This window comes from Eumetopias jubatus, unplaced genomic scaffold (genome assembly GCF_037043125.1).
Source record: "Eumetopias jubatus isolate StellerSeaLion01/CBP00866 unplaced genomic scaffold, mEumJub1_p1.0 scaffold_7, whole genome shotgun sequence".
NCBI classification, from domain to species: domain Eukaryota; kingdom Metazoa; phylum Chordata; class Mammalia; order Carnivora; family Otariidae; genus Eumetopias; species Eumetopias jubatus.
Genome location: NW_028274813.1, coordinates 124,586,643 through 124,606,892, shown reverse-complemented (window position 1 = coordinate 124,606,892; position 20,250 = coordinate 124,586,643). Strand labels below are relative to the sequence as shown.

The following is a 20,250-nucleotide window of genomic DNA, read 5'->3' as shown; positions in this document are numbered from 1 at the left end:
GTGTCCACCTGCCATTATGGAGATAAAATGCTATATAAAATGCACAGATGAATGCCTGGCATGTAGTTAGTGCCTCATTGATGTTAGGTCCATAGTGGAACTCAGTGCACCAGAATGCCTGCCCCTGCAGGGAGGCGGGGAGAGGGGAAGGCCAGAATGAGCTGACCACAGCTTTCCCCTGGCCCTGGCCCTGGCCCTGGCCCCCCAACGACCCCAGACACCACCTTTCTTCCAAGAAGAATTTCCCAAAATGCCGAGGCCGGGTCTGGGCCCATTTATAACACCGCCTCAGTTTACAGATGTCGAAACAGACCGGGTGGGCTAAGCAGCTCATCCAAGGTCAGAGAACAACGCAGAGAAAGAACAAAGTAGGTGCAAGATGTGGTCACTCCGCTGAGAGCCAAACAGTACCTGTCACGATGACAGCCATCCAGGTGTCAAGCCATCCCCCAGGCTCGTGTAAGCCCGAACTTCAGATCCCCTCCTCCCCTGGCCACCACCCAGACACACGCAGGCATACAGTTCTGACTCAGGTCCCAAACCTTAGATCTGGGAAAACCCTACTCCACTGACAAATGGCTCCATTTCCAAATCCTGTTCCCCTAGAATTCTCTCAGAGATGACCCCCACTTACCAGACCCCAGAGCCGGGGACCACGAACAGGTGTCTCATCGGCTCTGGGAGGAACTGCAGGTGGGGAAAGGGCCGTACTCATGCCTCAGGGAGGGGACAGCCCCTACTCCATAAGCCCCCACAGCCACCCATCCAAGCCCCACCCCGCCGCTGCCTCCAGGCCACCCCCGATCGACAATCACACTAGAGCCTAAGTCGGCGGCCCCTCCCGCTGACTTGCACTGGACGACTGGAGAGGGTCAGCTGTTTGTGCGGAGGGTCAGAGGTGTGAGTTATGTCACAACTAACCCACCACCTCTAAGAAAGAGCCACCACGGGTGTTCAATTTACTTCTTTATACATATCAATTCGAGAAGGTTCAAAGCCATCGCTGCAACAGCATTCCCCACCCTTGTGCTCTGAGACCCCTTCTTGAGGGGGACAGAAAGGAAGAGAAGAGGTCCGCACTCCCGGCAGCCCACGCACCTGTGCGTGGGTGACAGCCACTGTCATCCCCGGTTTATCCGTTTCTTGTCTCCCTACAGCAAACGTTTATTTCTCTCTCACCCTGAATGTCCACAGAAGGTCAGCTGTGGCTTTGCCCTCATCATCTTCCCAGCGAGGCTCAGGCTAATGGAGCAGCCTCCGTCTGGAACATTCACATCCTCTGTCCCGGGGCAGAGGGCAAAGAAACATGGGGAACCCCGTGCAGGCTCTAAGAGCTTCTGCTGGAGAGGGACATGGGACACACACACAGACATACCACATATGCACGCACACACGCACGCACAAAGATGCGCGTTCATCATTTTTATTGATGTATAATTCACATACAATTCACCCATTTGAACTGTACAATTCACTGTTTTCTGGTATCTTCACAGAGTTGTGCAACCATCACCATAATCGGTCTGAGAACATTTTTCATCATCCCAAAAAGAAACCCCATACCATACCCAGTCTATTCCCGACTTATCTTAACCACAGGGGAGATAATAAATTATGAAGACATTCTTTTATGCCTATGAGAATGTGCCGTAATATAAATCTCATTTGTCACGTCTAGAATAGGAGTTTTAAATGGCTGTGACCTGCTAGGTATAAACCACACATCCCAGCGACCACACACCTCTCTCCAGGATATCCTTGGACAGGTTCTTAATTCAGGGTCCAAAGGAAGTCTATAAATCCCCCAAAATGTGTGAGAAATGGTCTGTGTGTAGTGGGGGGCTTTTTCTGAGGAGAAATTGTATAGCTTTAACCATAGTCTCAAAAAAAAAAAAAAAATAAAGGAATTGGGAGCCACTGTCCTGGCTATGCCTAGGTCTCATATTCCCCAAATGGATCGTAAGCTCTTTTTTTCCTTAAGATTTATTTATTTGAGAGAGAGGGAGAGAGAAAGAGCACGCGTACACATGAGCACACAGGGGGAGGGGCAGAGGGAGAGGGGGAGAGAGTATCCCAAGCAAACCTGTGCTGAGTGGGGTGCCCCACGACCACAGGATCTCGACCGGAGCCGAAACCAAGAGTCGGATGCTCGACCGACTGAGCCACCCAGGTGCCCCAGATAGCCAGTTCCTAAGGGACAGGAACCATGTCTTGTACCTGAAAAAACCCCCACAGCATGCAGCACTTGGAGAGAGAGGAACATGGAAGAGTCTTATACATACTTCTCTACGTATTTTTTCAGCTGCATCCCGAGAAGGGGACCATCACAATGTACCCTGAACAATCACAGTAACAACAGCAGCTAACATATACTGGGTTCCTCTTCTGGGCCAGATATTCCTCCCAATGCTTCATATACATTAATCCAGTCACTCTTGCTAACAACCCTATTTTCCCCATTTTCCAAATGAGGAGATTAAGGCACAGATATGCACGTATGTTAAGTAACTTGCCTACGATGTACATGTGCAGGTATGTGACAGAGCCAGAATTTAAACTCAGGCAGTGGGTGCCTAGGGAGCTTCAGTTAAGCATCTGACTCTTGATTTTGGCTCAGGTCATGATCTCAGGGTTGTGAGATCGAGCCCCGCATTGGGTTCCACACTGGGCGTGGAGTCTGCTTACAATTGTCCTTCTCCCTCTCTCTCTCTGTGTCTCCATCGCCTCCCAGCTTGCGCACATGCTCGCTTGCTCTCTCAAAAAAAAAAAAAAAAAAAGTGGCTGATAAGATTTCATTAGAGGCAACAGCTCAAGCTCCAGGTTTGAGGAAGCTTCTGAGCAGATAGAGCTGTGGGAGCAGAAATCACCAAGAAGTAAGTTGCTTTCATTGTACATTTTCATGTGACATTTCAGCAGAGTGCTGTTGTGATACGACTGAACGTTTGTACTATTTGTACGTTTTACAGTATCAGTGTTATAATGTCAATGCTTTGCATATATTATTTGCCCGTATATCCTTTCTTTCAAACACAACTGCAACGTGTTCTGCCAAACATAGAGCCTGAGGAGCTCTGGTCAGACGGGACCCAAGAACAGTCCACAGGATGAGAGGGTGGAAAGAACATCAAGCTGATAGTCCCGAGCCCTGAGTTCTAGTCCTGGCTCAGCTCCTGCCCATGAGACCTTGGTCAGGATTCTTCTCTCCTCTAGACATCCATCCTCTGGTCCACAGAATGATCATGTCAGACTAGCCAACAAATAGCCACCTCCAACAAATAGCTACGGACCACTAGCTATGTGACAGGCATCATTCTATGTGCTGGGCTGCAGCAGCGAGCAACACAAAGTCCCTGCTCCAGGGAAACTGACGTTCTAGTGGGGGAGATAGGGTATAAATAATTAAACAAATAACTGAATGAGATGATTCCAGACAGTCCATGGTAACAAGGGCCAGGGAAACTGTTAAACCACGTGATGTAATTGGGTGACAGATGCAGGAGGAGAAGCAAGGCCACAGAGGCCGGGTGGTTGGACAGGCCTTGCTAAGCCAGTCCCATCAGAGAGAACGATGAGAAGGGGCCAACCATGCAGAGAACTGGGCCCGATGGATCAGCAAGTAAAAACCTCCAAGGGCGGGAATGAGTGTGGTACATTCAAGGAACTGAAAGAGGGGTCATAAGGCTGCAGCGGAGAGCCAGGAGGAAAGAGCCAGGACCGGAGACAGAGGGATGAAAACCGAATCAGCCTGAGTCTTGTGGCCGCAGCAAGGGGTTTAGCTTTCATTGTAAGTAATGTGGGATGTAATTGGAGGGCTTTAAGCAGAAGAGTGACACAGTCAGATTTATGTGTTTAAAATATCACTCTGGCAATGGTGTTGGGAATGAAATGTAGGGGACCAAAGGTAAGAAAAAGCCAGATAGGAAGCTATTGCCAGAGCCAGAAGACAGGCTGGTGGCCAGGACCAAGATGGCATGTGGTGGAGGAGGCGACGAGAGACGTGGATGGATACAAGGTATCTGATGGATTTGAATTAACTGATGGAAGGATGGAGGAAGGGAGGCAAAGGGGAGCAAAGAGGCAAAAGCGACTTGGAAGGTTTTGGCATGAGTGATCTGTCCAGTGGTACCACTTACAAAAACAAGAAACACCCAGGGGAAACGGGTTTGGAGAGAGGAGGTAGACTGAAATCAAGAATTCTGTTTTGGGCCAAGTTCAGTGTGACCTGCATCTTAGCCACCCAAACGGAGATGTCAAATAGGCAATTTAAAGGAATCCAAAGGGCAGGGGTGGGAGCAGGTACAGGAATATAAATTGCGGGGGGGGGGGTTATAACTCTAGAGCCCCTTCCAGCTTTAATTACCTATGATTCTGTGGAATCAGAGACCAAAGAGCAGGGGAGAAGTCATTAATAACAGCAAAAAATATACAGAGTCTTTCATAAAGCACTGTCTGAAGCATTTTCTAAGCACTGTCTTAGTGGAGGCTCAGGACAATCCTATGAAGTAGGAGGTCTTACGGTCCCTTCAAAACTCAAAACTCAAAACTTGCCTAAGTAAGATGGAGAAGCTTATTACACCAAGACGTGGAGGATCCAGGATTTGAGCCCTGGCCTTTCTATTTCCAAAGCCCACGCTATTAACTATACAGTGCTCAGTGGCTAAGTCCTCCAGTGGAACAAAGGAGGAAGAGCCCATGTGGAGAAGCAGTGAGGGGACAAGCGTGCCACTCACCAATCCCTCTGGGATGTGGAGGAACGTCTCAGTGCTGAGGGAAGGAGCAGGAAGAGAGGCAAAGGTCTACCCATAAAATATCTACCCATTGTCTTGCATCCCAGAAAGGGGGGTGATCTCAAGGAGAAAAAGCACTGAGTGATTTACAAGACATAATAAATCAGTCTCACCATGCTTCCATCCCAATAACCTCAGGAGGAGTGTATTGCCTTCTCAGCCGAGTCCTGCAATGGTAAGGACTCTGGCCACTTCCTCTTTCCTACCTGCCCAGGGCTGCTGACTTTCCCTCCTTGTGAACATAACAAGACAATCATGCTCAAATCAGGACATTCTCCCCCTCCTCACCCCATCGCATTCCCACACAGGTCAGCTCGGGGTTGGCTATCCCAAGCTGAAGATCAAGTGCACGTTTGCTTAGGACAGAGAGGAGTAACAATGTGGCGCCCAGAGCTGTGGGAGAAAACGCAAGAAATAGAATGCGAGAGAAATCTGACCACAACAACTCCAAGGAATTAAATAAAAATTCTTTTGGCTTGCTGGAATCTCACACTGCATATTCTTGGAAATGAGCGAGCCATAGGCGAATGCTAAGAATCTTTTATGATAAAGATATTCGGGTTGTAACGTAACTGTTGTTATAGGATTTGACCTGAATAGGAAAAGAAACTAAACAGAGCTTTCACAACAGAGGTCTTTGAGGATGGATGGTGCTAAATCCCCAGGGGAAACATCAGCTCTAATAAAACTTTAGACTCCCAACCCTCCCATAAGGAGTTCTTGCTGGACAACTAGAGAGAGAGACAAACACGTGAGGACTGTAGAAGAGTACACCAACTTCAGAGGCAAAGGGATGAGAGTCCAGGTCCTGGCTGCTCCACTAACTGTTGTGTGAACTTGGGGGAAGGCAGTTATGATTTCTGAGCCTCAATGTTCCCATCTATGGAATGGGAATAGAGGAACGCTAACCTACAGTTACCGAGAGGAGTGATGTTTGCAAAAACACCAGGCACAGTCCTTGGCACACAGTAAGTTCTCAATCAACACTAGCCTTTCCTTCTCTCCTGATACCAGCACTTTTCAAAAGATTTTATTTATTTATTTATTTATTTATTTATTTATTTATTTAGAGGTGGGGGGAGGGGCAGAGGGACGGGGGGGGCGGAGAGAATCTAAAGCAGACTCCGTGCTGAGCACAGAGCCTGATGCAGGGCTCGATCTCACAACCCTGAGATCATGACCTGAGCCCAAAATCAAGAGTCGGACGCTTCACCGACTGAGCCACCCAGGTGCCCCCATACCAGCATTTTTTTATGCAATTTTCTAACCATCATAAGAAAAAAATGTTTTAATTGCTTCAGTGGAAAACATTGCATCTTCTGGCCCATGAGCTACAGTGGAAAGATTCCTGGAAAGAGAATCAGAGGACTTCATGGATGTTCTACTACAGGACAGCACTCGGAAAACCCTGACGTCCTCTACAGAGGAAAGAACATACCACCCGCCATGTTAGTGCCGTTCATAGAAAATCATCTACGTCATTGTGCCATGGGGACCCCAGACTGTGGAGATCTGGCTGATGTGTGAGCCACGTCAGAGAAAACCAACCCCAGAAGGGAAGAGATGAGCCAGCTGCAGAGGTGGGGCTGGGAAATTCGGCAAACAATCCAATTTCAGTCGTGCGGGTGGATGCGCCCTCCACTCAGATGGAAACTAAGGGGTAAGCTCATCCACTGAATTGTTTGGGTCCTTTCTGAAACTAACATTGTCGAGAAGGAGAGCAGGGGGACTAAATGGAGAGAACAGGGAATCTATCAGGGTTCGTTTATCGGTATTCAAGGAAGAAAGACACGAGAGATTGCAGAGAGGAGTATTCCAGATGCCAGAGAGGTGGACACCACTGCAGAACAGATCTACGACTTTTCCAGAATAAAGTCACAGTCAGAATCATCATCGAGGCCAACTGGTTCCCCCTCTTCGGTTCTATTATCATCACCATAAATCACAATAATTACTATCATTATTAGCGACTGCCATTTCTGAACGCTGACCATTTACCGGGCACTGGGCTGAGAGCTGTATGTGCCTCCGGTCACTTCATCTTCCCCACATCCCATCCGCAAAGGGGGCCCTGTTATTGTGCCCATTTTGCAGATTAGCAAATAGCAATTCCAATTATCCACTTGGAAAATCCTTATCCTTAAGAATCCTCAATCCAAAAATCTTGAAGATCAAGGAAAGGACCTAACGGTCAAGGACATTCCAGTCTCTCAGACAGGATCTCCCTTGCTGTATATGAATCAATATTTCCTTTTCTCACACTCAATAAAGCACAGAGAACACCGAAGGAGTCAAGAGAAGATGGGCCAGTCACTCATAAACCTTGAAGCTGGACACAAGAGCCCTCCTCCCCAGCCTTCTTCGTGACGAAAACTTGGCCTTAACATCGGTTCATTTTCTGGCCCGAGGAAGAAGCGGACCCTGAGTAATGCAACAGCAGCTTAGAAGTGAGGGAAAACTGAGCCAATCAGAACAACCTGCACAACTTGACACTGGTACAGGGGGTGATGATTTCACTTCCTGCTTCTTATTCTGTACAGAAGGGACAAGAAAAGACTTCTCAGCCATCACCCTAAAAGAAGGGGGGGGGAGAAAAAAAGAAAAAGCCGCCAAGCCAGGGCTTGGCAATTAGTGTTGGAGTAAGTGATCATCTTGTGATTGCTCAGCTGGGGCCTGAAGACTCGTAACCGCATTTAGAGGACAGAAATAGAAGATGCTGTGAGAGAGCAGAGAAACCTGGCCCATTTGCCAGGAGAAAAATGTCCTGAAGCTGCCGGGAAATTCACTCTGTTGGGATTGGGGGTGTGTCCTCGTAAGTGGGAAAAGTTCATAAAGAAACTCATCGATGAAGCCAGCCCTTACACCTTGACCCTTAGACTCCCCTGTGACCCTTAGACTCCCCTGGAAGCCCCACGGTGCCTAGGGGAGCCCCTCGACAGGTGCTGAATTTCTCCTACCAAGCTGAGAATCCTAATGGCCCCTGATGTACAGCCAGGCCCAAACTGGGGATATATTGATAGTAAACCATCCTTCTTGCCAACAGCAAGTGCTTTGGCAAAAGCTGGCCAATGCTTCCGGGAGAAGACAGGGCCCGAGGTCATGGGCAGTCTCGCAGCTATCAACAGAACTACTCCAACCAGACCCCTTTTGCCCCCTAAACCCTGGGAGTCTTGCAAAACCCCATCAGCCTATCACGGCCACCACCCACCAGACCCCAGATCATCCCCAAGGAGACATGGGTCACAGCCTTCTTCCAGGACCTCAAGGGTAAGTCAAGGGAATGTTCCAGTACATTCCATTTCAGAAACACTTGTAACCTGAGATGCACCCCCACTCCCACCTCTGTGGCCCAAAGAAATGCGACGGGTCCCAAAGCCCCCTCAATTTCCCCGGGAGCTATGGGTGACACGATGCCTTGTAAGCTCTAGGGCATGAGCACCTAGCCACTGTCCTTGAGCGAAGGGGACAGAGCTTCTTCCAAGTTGACAGCTTCTCTCCCCCAAGTAATACCCTAGACCACAAATTGGCACTTCGTGTGTCCTCTTCTGCCCACGGAGCTGTTTCGTTTGGCCCATGGAGTTGAGGGGTTTTGTTTTTCATTGCCAAGCATTTAAAACTTGAGGGGTTTCACCAGACCTTTAGCTCTTCTTGAAAAAAACAGTCAGTCTGGCCACATGAGGCCCTGCCTCCACAGAGCAACAGTCAGCTAGCTGACCCTGTAGCAGGGAACATGTGGTCCCCAGCCTCCACCGTCCCCACCTGATCGGCCAGGGGCGGTTAGCTTTGTGAACTTTGTATGAATTAGCACGAAAAGAAAGACTCCTCAGAGGTCAAAAGCTTTTTCCCCTGGGATATTTTACATTGAAATTCAAATCCCCAATAAAATAAACACCTGGGACAACTGGTCCAAAGCCCTCCTCTGGTCCCAGCTACACCTCCAGCTGCAGAGAACGCACATCGGGAGAATCTCCCCACAGATGCTCGCCTCGGAGATGGGGGCAACAGCTGGATGAGACAACTGGGAGGTGTGAAGCTGCGACACTGGGCCCTGAGCAAGGGCCTTACAGTGTGTGCCATTCCCAGATGGAGGAAAGGAAGTTTAGCACAAAGAAGGGTGGCCATAACTGATAAATACACACACACACACACACACACACACACACACACACACACACCACGCACTCACTGTGTGCCTGAGAAAGCACACAGAGGACAGAGGGTGAGGTCAGGATCCCCGAAAAGAACCACCCCTCCCACCACAATCCTCCAGAAGCCCTTCTCCTTCTCTTCCTCCCTTTCTGCCACTTTCTGAGAGCTTCCCTCGGAGGCTCTGCCTCTTCAGAGGAGACTCCCATCCAGTGCGCTGCCCTTCCATTAGCAAATGCAAAGTGCCTCAGCCACTACAACGGTCACGTGGACAAAGGAAAGACTCGCCTGCCCATCACTGCTCCATTTTTTCATCCCCAAATACAACAGACCCCTCCCTCCCCACCTGGTCCCTGCAGAATCTCTGCTCTCTCGGGGAAGGTGCCCAATGGATGTCCAAGATGGCCACCATCCTGGAAGAAGAGGTGACCAGACAGCAAGCACCCCCTGTGGGCACAGGAGGCTGGTGTTTCCCCTAACCACCCCCCAGGCTTCCTCTCAAGCCCGCCTTCTCCCCAGGATATGGCAGCCCTCCCACTGAATCCCAGAGTCTTCCGTGGAGAACAAGGCTTGGAGAGAAAGCAGTAAGCTCATTTGATTCTACCCTCACAGGTCCAACCCTGAGGAGGCCCCGCCACCATCAGACATGGAAAGGAGCGGGAAGGGTGGGGGAAGGGAAGTACAGACAAGAATCCCACCCGGAGCCATGTGGCCTGCAACTTGTCCCAAACGAAGCTGTGTGACCTCAGGTACAGGTGCCATTCTCGAAGCCCTTCTCCAGTGAACCCAGAACCTACTTAGACATGGCGCTTGGTCTGGCCCTGCCTTCCCTCTTCTTCCAATGGCACCCAACACACAGGGACGCACGGACACACACTCAGGGACCCGAAAATGGTCTCAGAGGTGTGGCATTCACATCCCAGATGAGTGGGACTTCTTATTACTTACAGTCCCATAAAATTGCAAATGAAAAGCAAACAACCTTGGGAGTGAGGAGGCTCTAAGCCCTGGTTTAGGCTCCTCCTTCTCACAGGAATCTTAGAGATGCTCAAATCCCAAACCCTCATTTTTAAGAGGCAAAGTCTAAGGCCCGGGGCACACAGTGACAAAGCCAGGCCTAGACCCCAGGTCGCCAGCTAGCTCCCCTGCCCAGCACCCTCCCTGCCATGTGTCTCCCCCGACCCCCACCCACTCCCTGCAGCCCAGGACCCAGCTCTACTCACATATAGCGCAAGTGGGGGTTCTTGGCAAAGGCTCTGGGCTGGATGCTCCGAAGTCCTGAGTTCTTAATGGTCCTGGAGAGAGAGAGAAAAACAGGGTCAGCAGAGCTTACAGAGCAGAGGGACATCTGCTCCGGGCTGAGGCTGACAGGAGGTCATGGACCTCCAGCCGCCCCTGTGAACTGAACGCAGTTCCTCATCATCAGCATCACTGGGTGCCCCGCGGAGGGCGTCTGGGCTCACCCCCACCACTGGGACCTGGGTGAGGGTTTGGGATGAGCCGGCAACTATAATCTCTTCATCCTGGCAAGAGGGTAACAGGCCTTCTGCTCAAGAATCTGGTCCAGCGACTACAGGGCTGCAACCCCCTTTGTGGACACTCCCTCCCCCACGCCAAACCCCCCACGACCACTACCACTGAAGTCCAAAGGAGGAGGAGGGGCCTGGGGAATTTTGCAGGCTAGGGGGACCATTCGTGAAACATGGGGCTGAGGGAAGATCACTAGCCGGGAGACCTGGGTTCGGGTCCTGCCCCGAATCCCTAACTACAGATGAGACCACACAGCCCCCCTTGTCTTCTGGGCTGAGGGGAAGCATGGGTGAGTGAGCGGATGGCCTTTGAAGGCGTGGACACTCCCTAAGTGGGTGGTACCGACTCTACTAAAAGAGGAACAGAGGAGGAAAGTGCCGAGGGCAGCCCAAAGGCAGTGGGCTCCCCCCGCCCGCCCACCACTCTCGGCCCTTCCCGAGGTCTGGTGCACTCACAGCTTTTGGAGGCCTGTGTAGAGCTCCATGTCCACGGCGTTCAGCGTGTGCAGACCTCGCCAGTTCTCTATGTGTCTGCAGGGGGAGGAGGAAAGACAGGGTTCAGGTTGGCCAGGGTCCACAAGTAAGGTGCTGTCTTTAGAGCCAGAGAGACCTGGGTTCGAATCCTGAATCGTCCACATGCAAGCCAGGCCTTCTGCCACATGGCCAGGTGTCTCTGAGCCACAGTTCCTCCCTCCTTGAGGGGGCTTGCACACCCCCTGCCTGATGGGACCGTCATGAGACCCAGAGCACCTGGCCCGGGGACAGCATTTAATGTCCCCTCTGGGCTCCAGAAAGCTCTCCTTTTTAAAGACTCGAAACCCAGCTTCCCCATTGGGCTTCAGGACTTATCTAACTTCCACTCGCTTTTGTTTTCCTTTTTGGGACTTCCTAAGGGCAGCTCATTTTCTCATGTGGCCAGGAAGATGATGACACAAATGATGTGGGTTTAAAAAGGGGGAGGGGGAGGGTAGCTTGCGGGTGGGCATGGTTTTTGAGTGAAAAGGCTCAGAAGGAGCATACACCCACTTCGGGGTCCCCCAGGGTCCAGACACTGACCGCCTCATTCGGGTGACCACAGCCCAACCCACCTGGAGTTCAAGAACAGACAGCTTGATTGGGCAGAACCGAGTCCAGGAAAGAGGGGGCAGGCTGGGGACCAGGGAGGCACAGAAAGAAGGTGAGACCAAGGAACCCAGTTCTGGCTTCACCTCTGGGACCTAAAGACCCGTGGCTTTGAGCCAGAACTCTGACCTCTTGGGTCTCCTGGGTCTCTTGTGTCTTCATTTGCAAAAGGAGAGGGTTTCCCTAGCTCAGCAGCTTCTCTTCTTCCTTGTCACAAAGATTTCCGTTTAGAGCTTTCTCCCAAGACACTTCCTATTTAAGGAGGTTTGTGTGGAGCAGGCACACTATACATTTATTAAGTAATAATTAATTCGTCTTCTCGGATTTATTAATCGAAGATATAAATCACCATTCACCAGAGCTTTTTTTTTTAAAGATTTTATTTATTTGAGAGAGAGAGAATGAGAGATAGAGAGCACGAGAGGGAAGAGGGTCAGAGGGAGAAGCAGACTCCCCGCTGAGCAGGGAGCCCGATGTGGGACTCGATCCCGGGACTCCAGGATCATGACCTGAGCCGAAGGCAGTCGCTTAACCAACTGAGCCACCCAGGAGCCCTCACCAGAGCTTTTTATCAACAGATATAAACCAGCACTAACTCTCCCAGTGGATAAGGTCCACCCAAAGCAAAGGAACTTGAAAGTTCTATAAGCAAAGGAAGCGGGCTTGTCATAGGTTTGATTACTGCTCTTTTTTTTTTTTTTTTTTTTGGATATTGACAAAATGCCAGGGACGAACATCCTCCATTATAGCTCTTGGGGTCCCCAGGTTAAGAACCATCCGGCTATTGATTTGTTAAGGCCCTTTCTGATTCTAGAGTTGTGTGAGAAATTACCACTCATCCACATCTCTATCCCAAGGAGCTCCAAGAGGCCTCAGGAGAAGGCCCTCTGATACCCACCCTGCCCTCCCAGGATCCGACGCTCCCATCAGCGCCCCCGACGTCAGAGTACCCTCTTCGCTCATCCTGCAACCCACAGCTATCCAAGGCACACTGAGGCCAGAAAAGTGGCAGCCGCCTTCCCCAGACATCTCTTCCTTGGCCCCACCACACCCGTGGCTCTTCCATCTGCCACTGAGTGGAGCCAGAACCAGGAAGGCCGCAGGGCAGTGGTGGCCAGGGCCCCTGGAAGCATTTCAAAGCCTCACAGTGACAAGGTATGCAGAGAGCCCGTTTTGTACCACATTCTCTCGGGGCCCCTGCTGAGCAGCCAGACACACTGACATCTGCTGGGGACAGGGACCAGGTGGCCAGGTCGGGACTGAATTCCAACTCCAAAGTCTTCTCCCTGGAAGCCTATGGCCCCAGGGCGGTTTGCTTGGTCTGGTCCTGCCAGGGCAGGGACCCTGGCTCCATGTCAGGTGAAAAGGAATACCAGAAGGAGTAAGGCACTGTGCCAGTGCCCCCCGGGTGTATTCACTGGACCATCGGTCCAGTGTGATCTACCAGGTAGATCACGCTATTCCTACAGATGACTGTTCATTCACCGGAGCCCACAGACTAGGGTCTGTTCCTGACAAGCAGCTATCAATCAGTTGTTTAAATAAACGAAATCATTTTTCTTCGCCCTCATTAGAAGCCCGTAAATGTGTTTTTATTTATGGCCGAGTTGTCAATCATCGGTGCATTCTATCAGTTTACCCTTCTTAGCCCTCATGTCCTGATGGGCACACGCCGGCCCATCCCTGACATAGGCTCACTCGGAGATACGGCGGGGCAACAAATAAACTCCTTGGTGCAAAAGGCTCCCTGGTCAAGAGACTCCGGCCCCTGCCTCCTCCACTGGGTCTGAGGTTCCCCGTACAGGGAAAGAGACTTAGCACAGCCGCGGTGCCCTGGTGCGGTAAAGAGCCTGGACTCTTGAACCGGGTCAACAAGCTACAGCCTGCTGGCCAAATCCAGTCCGCCACCTGTCTTTGTACAGCCTGAGGGCTAAGAATAGTTCATACATAAAAAAAAAAAAAAAGCAGAATCCTATTTTGTGACATGTGAAAAGTATACGAAATTCAAATTTCAGGGTTCCTACCCTTTCATTTAGTGTGGTCTGCAGCGGCTTTTGCGCTTACAGAGATGGAGCTGGGCTGAGGAAGTGTGGCAGAGACTGGCCTTTTATAGAAGAAGCTCGCCGACAGGCCCCTGCCTCAAGCCAGGCTGCCAGGATGCATATCCTGGCCCCGTCGCTACCTCGGTCCATGTGTGACCCCGTCCAAGGGACTTCACCTGTCTGTGCCTCGGTTTCCTCATCTGTCAAATGGGGTAATAAAATAGCCCCAGTGTAAGAATGACGTGAGAATTGAAAGGCCGTGTTAAAAAGCCCAAACGGAACGGCAGCTCGGGACACACAGTAAGTCCTCAGGGAGCGCAAGCCGGGATGGTTATTTTTAACCCTGTGCTTTGTAGAAACTGAGCAGTCTTTTCCCAGTTTTCAAGCTAAACATGGCATCATGGTTCTGCTGGAAGTTGTCATTTCTCAGCAATCATTGATAAAAACTCCATTTGGCAGAAGCGTGGAGGGGCAGTTAATCTGTCATTCATGACCTCCAGGAAAACTGCTCAAGCAGAAATTAGGAACAGGTTCAGGGAATGCACGGCCGGCAGCTCAGGGCGGCTTCTGAGGCGAAGGTACAGCCTGACATTTGTGGATGACATCGGTGGGGCACCTGCCAAGTCTGCCGGTGACTCACCACTCGGTACCAGCCCCGGGGGGGCAGTCAGCTGTGGGAGCTCTGGTAGCTGCTGTGTGCTACAAGTTTAAGTGGGGAAGGCAGCCTCTAAAAACATAACAAATAGGATAAATATGACAGTAGGTTTGGTTTGGTTTTGTTCGTGGTAAACAGTAGTTACCTTGGCCTCTAGTATGTGGCTTCTCCTTTTATTATGCTTTCCTGGGTGTCCAGGCTATCATCCCTGAGCACTTAACTTTGTCCCTTGAAAAACAATCGATGATGATCACTGTTTAAAGGAAGGTTCGGCATTTGAACCCTGTGGGGCGCAGTCGCTGGTCACCCCGCTCCAGGACCGCAGGCTGTGCCAGGTGCATCCCCGCAGAGGCGTCTCAGGAACCCACCTCACCATGGGAGAGAAAGAGCTCAGAGCCATGCCAGGAACTCAGGCCGGTGGGACTACAAGATTCTGCGTTCGTCCGCTTGGGCACAGAGTGCTTGGCGGGGCCGGCCCTGCAGAGATCTGCAGCCTCATTCTCAGTCTGCTCGCTTTCCTGGGGAGCAGTGAGGGGCAGGGGCAGAGAGGAGGCTCCCATCCTGGCTAAAGTACCCCCACTTGAGTCACCTTTTATACAGTGGCGCTCAGCAAGGGGCCATCCTGCCCCCCAAGGACCATTGGGAAATGTCTGCAGACATTTTTGTTGGTCCCAGCTGGGAGGAAGGGAATGATGCCGGCATCTAGTGGGCAGGGGCCAGGGATGCTCCTAAACTGTCCACAGATGCCCAGGACAGGCCCCACAATAAAGAATTATTGGCCCAGAATGTCCATAGTTGGGAAGCCCTACCTCATATAAGGTTTCTGCCTTAAGATCACTATTGAAGACTGTGTTCCGTGGTTTGAAACAGCCAACAGTTTTAAAAATGACTGTTTTGGGGGCGCCTGGGTGGCTCAGTCAGTTAAGTATCTGCCTTCGGCTCAGGTCATGATCTCGGGGTCCTGGGATCGAGTCCCACGTCGGGCTCCCTGCTCAGCAGCGAGTCTGCTTCTCCCTCTGCCTCTGTCCCTCCCCACACTCATGCACTCTCTCTCAAATAAATAAATAAAACCTTTTTTAAAAAAAAATGACTGCTTTGAGCAAACCCTAAGAGGCCCCAGGCCAAAACCAAAAAGCTCGCCTCTAGGTCCCTGGGTCCAGGTGAGAGAAGAACAACAACAGCTATGGCTCCCCAGCCTCCTGCAAGTCAAGGGCATTACTTGAGAGGAAATGAGGGGCCCTTTGGTGCACTGGACCACGGCCCAATCCAGGTTACACACCCCAGGAGCAATAACGGTCTCCCTTACCCAGCTCTGGCTGGAGCCCCCCTCAGGAGTCTTTCCCTCTCACTGAGAGCTCATCTTCTGCATAGCTTTGTCCTTCTCGGCAATGGGAAATGCTCCATCCAGAGAGTCAATGCAGTGCCCTGTCCCCCCACTCTGGCCACTGCCCTTCCTTGACACCCCAGAATCATGACTCTTCACCAAGAGGGAATGTGCAACACTTTTCCAGAGAGAAGGGAGGCAGGGAGGCTTAATTCATGACAACGCTGAGCAACCAAGCCAGAGCCGGGCTTTGGGCTACAGCTCAGAAAACCTCAATGAGGCCTAGGTGAGCCTCTGTGGTCAAAGAGCACGCTGCTGTCAGGTGGAGCGGGGTGTGCCGGAGCTGAGGGACCGTGCACGCGCCCAGCCTCCTCGGGAGTAGGAGAAAAACCACCAGAAATGAAGCCACTCCCAATGACTCACAACGACAGGACCCAGTCCTGGAATCACAGATAGCTGCTTCCCCACCCATTCTGGGGATGAGCTAGGGCACAAGTGAAATATTAATTAAAACATCCAGGGAAAAGATAAAAAACCTTTGTACTAGAATCAATTCGACTGTGCTTTTGTACCATCGCTTTCTCCCTCCTTCTGTTTGGCTGGAGCCAATATGGAAATGAACTGGCAATCTCCAAGCGTATAAAAATGAGATGGTACAGACTGTGTGGTCCATATTTTAATTAAAAACATGTCATGTGGATATGTTTAAGAGTTGTTTATAACTCCAATATTTAAGTCCTATACATAGAAAACTCTAGAACACTGAGACATCCACCCCCTTCCATCCATCACCAAGGGACTGAAGTTGATGGGGAGGCCCATGAGAAGAAGGGCAAGACCGGTGTCTCCCTTCACCTTACAGAACATTCCTCGTCACCGGAAATTCGGCAAGACAAGGGGTTGGTTGGTGGGACAAGCGAGCCTCCTTCCTTCCTTTACACATGGCTGGCCATGTTTGCGACCTTTTCTCTCTCCTCCCTTGCTGTAAGATCACTGTTATTTTCACTGTGCCTTCTCACTGCTATTAACGAGCTATTCTTCATAACCAAATTTTCCGGACAACTAAATTTAAATGCAAAACCTTTGCATGTTTTAACTTCCTTGCTAGATGTTTCTTTTTCCCCCTAAAATGCATTACACACCTCCTCGCCTTTTTAAGCAGAGTAGACAGACATGACTTATATTTTCTTGATGATCTTGGATCACCGTGACCTAGCCTGCTGAGTTCTATCACCCAGTGACACCCTCACAGGTTCCTGAAGCAGGCAGAATTTGTGTCCCTACCCAAATGGGCCTACCCTGACATGATTCCTAAATTCTAATGGTTATTGTGTCCATTTTCAGCAGCTTCGTGGCTCTTCCTTTGCTTTCGGGCTGTGGGCCATCACCCCCCAGAGCCCTTCCTCCCTTGCAATGTGCTGCGACCAGTCTGCTCGGCAGCCCCTCCAAGCCCAGAGGCTAAGCGTGGGTGCCCCGGAGGCAGGCTGACCAGAAGCAGACACCCAGCTCTGGCCCTTGGAAGCTGGATGCCCCTGGGTCAGTTACTCTCGAAGCTCTCTGGTTCTCAGCGTCCTCAGAGATACTAGCTCTCTGGCTCCAGCCAAATAGGAAATCCAGTTGATGTAAGGATTAGATGAGGCAATGTCTTAGCCCTCAATTCAGTGCTGATGCCTAGCACCCGAATGAGAAATAGCAGATTCCATTACTCTGCTGGAATCAGAGAAGGAAAATAAATAGAACCTGAATAAAGATCTAAGAGAACATAAACACACACACACAAATAGGTAGATATTTGTCCTTGTCTTTGTTTCTAATCCCCTTTCTGGATAATTAAGGTCGAGAGATAAGTGAAGTATTCTTAGAGGTGTAGTCATGCTTTTCCTGGTGGCACCTAAGCATAAGCCACTAATATCATATTCTGTATATCTATTCTTAGAGGTGCCTCCTGGCAGGAGGCAGCTGAAATGGGCATTTCTCAGATGCCCCACTCCTCCAACACGGAACGCAAGAGCTTCAGCTAACAAGGCTGTGCACAGATACCGCCTCCCTCCAGACACTTCCCCGTCAGACCTGAGGCTCCTATCCCCTTCTCACCTGAACCCCGATTCTAGGACGCAGGCCTGAACTGCAGGATGGAGCTCAGTACCTGGGGAAACTAGCCTAGAATTCCATTTCTTAACAAATCAGCATTGGAGCCCACGCATGCATGAGCACAAGTCTGTGCGCACACACACACACATACACACACACACACACACACACACACACACACACACAACGAATGTGCCGTGCATTTGACTTCGAAGCCTTGTAGGGCAATAAGGAAATTGATTTGTTATCCAGGCATAGTATGTCTAGTGATCCAGACAGAAGCATTAGCTTTCAATTATCTGATATGTTTAGCATTATAAACAAACCGTCTGGAGCAATAGCTCCAAGGGGGCTGGGGAAGAGCCGCACTGGATCACACCAGCCGAGTCACCCAGCTCTCTCTCCCTTGACAGCTGTCGGGAGAGATCCAAGATGCCTGGGGAGCTGGACCTGAGAGCCTGGGGAGCCTTCTTGGACTGGTGACCCCAGCGTGCAGCACATTAGCACACCGGCTCTACAAGCTACATGCCCAGGACCATGGTGAAGCAGCCCCGCCTCTGGGACCCCCAGGAACGGCAGAAAGGAACATGCCCATCCTGCGGTGAACAGATGGGAAGCAACAGTATCTGTGTCGGCGTCCTGATCAATTCTAAAGCTCGTGCCAGGAACCGGGAAGGTTTGTGCACACACCTGTGCTCTTCAGGTGCTGAGATGCTCTGTCTGCTAACAGACAAAAGGTCAAGGAAGGGCACACCCCCCGTCTGCTACCCTGCTAAGAAAAGGCCTGACTCCCACGAGGGAGATTTCCTCTGGGACTTGGCCAGTTCACTGGGGAGTCTGGGCTGTCCTGCGTGCCGCCCCCTCACCCCACTGCCTGGGACCAGACTGGCCAGCCCCTCGCCGGGCTAACTGCTGCCCTTCATTTGCACTGGCTGGCTGGGCAGGTGGGTGGGCGTGAGCTGGCGACCCCAGCATGCCCACATCGGCACCCGGGCTGTGGCCACCTCACCAGCAAAGCACCCCTGCCTCCTCACTGGGTCCCCTGCTGTCACTCTTCCCCCTCAAGAGTCTCCACACCTGCCTGCTCACATTCTCCCCTGCTGAAAACCCTCCACCTGCTTCCCATGGCCCTTACAATGAAATCAGGACACCGTGCCAGGGCCCACGAGATCCTGCATACGCCGGCCGCTGGCTGCTCCTGGGGCCCCTTCTCTTAATACCTGCTTGTTATCTGGACGCCTGCCACGCTCACCTACCTGTCTTTAGACACACCAGACGCATTCCCAACCAGAACTTCCATGAAACACTCATCCTGGCTCCTTTTCCGCCCTCAGGGCTCCCTGCAAAGGTCACCTTCTCGGAGACACCTGCTCTGACCCCTATGTGAGCACACACACACACACCCCCTTTTCCCATGCAGCTGCTCCCTGGCACAAGCCCCTGTTCATGTCCTTCACAGCCCTTAATAACCATCTGTAATTGTCTTATTTGATTATTTGATTATGTGTCTGTCGTCAGTGTCCATAAGCAAGAACTAGGATGCATGAGAAGGGAGATCGTATCTGTCTTATTCACCACTTAGTCACCCCCAGAATCGCAAAGAAGAGCAGGTACCCCAGGATAAGTACGTACTTGGGAAGACGCCCCCCAGGTTGGTGCTAAGCAGCCCCCTCCAGGCCCCACCTCACGCCCAAGGCTTTCCATGCTCCGTGCCGGCACAGTCCTCACCCTGGCCCCTTGGAGCAGCCCAGAGGCCTGGTCAGACCCCACAGGCACCTTGAACTTGCTCCCCAAGGAGGGATGTGGCCCAGGGCACACCACTCAACATCCCAATCAGGGATGGGCATCCTAGGGCATCACTACAAGGCCCACAAATGGTGATCCCAGAGGTCTGCGGGGACCCATGGACCAGATCTCAGGTCTGTTGCTCATGCTCACTGTCAGGAGTGGGGAAGTGGGCAGGGCCCCCCTCTGGCCAAACAGAGGAGGAGACGAGATGGGCATGCTTTCGGCACCTGGGCACCTCTTCTCCACCTTCCCCTTGCCCACATGACTATGGCTTTCAGCAGATCAGGAGGTTTCTGAGGGCACAGACCTCCAGTGCCATGCAAATGTGCTCAGTGACAGCCAAGGGAATGAATGAATGAATGCATGCATGCTTTAGGGAACCCTCAAAGTGATCAACGGCAGAACTTACACACCTGGCACTCTATCAGCTTCCTACAGGGGCCGTCCCCTGCCCTTGACCCCTCTCACCTTCTCAAGGATTCATTCATCTTTTTTTTTCCTTCCCTCTCGTCTGGACCCTCACTTTCTCTCTACTAGATTTTCCCATCAGCATACAGACACATTCTAGAAGAGCCCATTTAAAGGGCTTTCCTGGGGGCGCCTGGGTGGCTCAGTCAGTTAAGCGACTGCCTTCGGCTCAGGTCATGACCCCGGGATCCTGGGATCAAGCCCCACATTGGGCTCCCTGCTCATCGGAGAAGCCTGCTTCTCCCTCTCCCTCTGCTGCTCCCCCTGCTTCTGCTCTCTCACTCGCTCTCTCTCTCTC

General features: G+C 51.4%; 1 protein-coding gene across 8 annotated transcripts in view; it reads right to left on the bottom strand.

Annotated features, from left to right (window-relative positions):
• The window catches only part of NTRK3 (neurotrophic receptor tyrosine kinase 3), a 383,244-nt gene that overhangs the window by 288,397 nt on the left and 74,597 nt on the right, over positions 1–20,250 (bottom strand). For all 8 annotated transcript variants that reach the window (XM_028122166.2, XM_088025201.1, XM_028122167.2 and 5 more), the window contains exons 2-3: positions 10,919–10,993; positions 10,157–10,228 (exon numbers count right to left, since the gene is read on the bottom strand). In XM_028122166.2, coding sequence (XP_027977967.1) covers positions 10,157–10,228; positions 10,919–10,993 — 147 coding nt within the window. The remainder of the gene's footprint in view (positions 1–10,156; positions 10,229–10,918; positions 10,994–20,250) is intronic.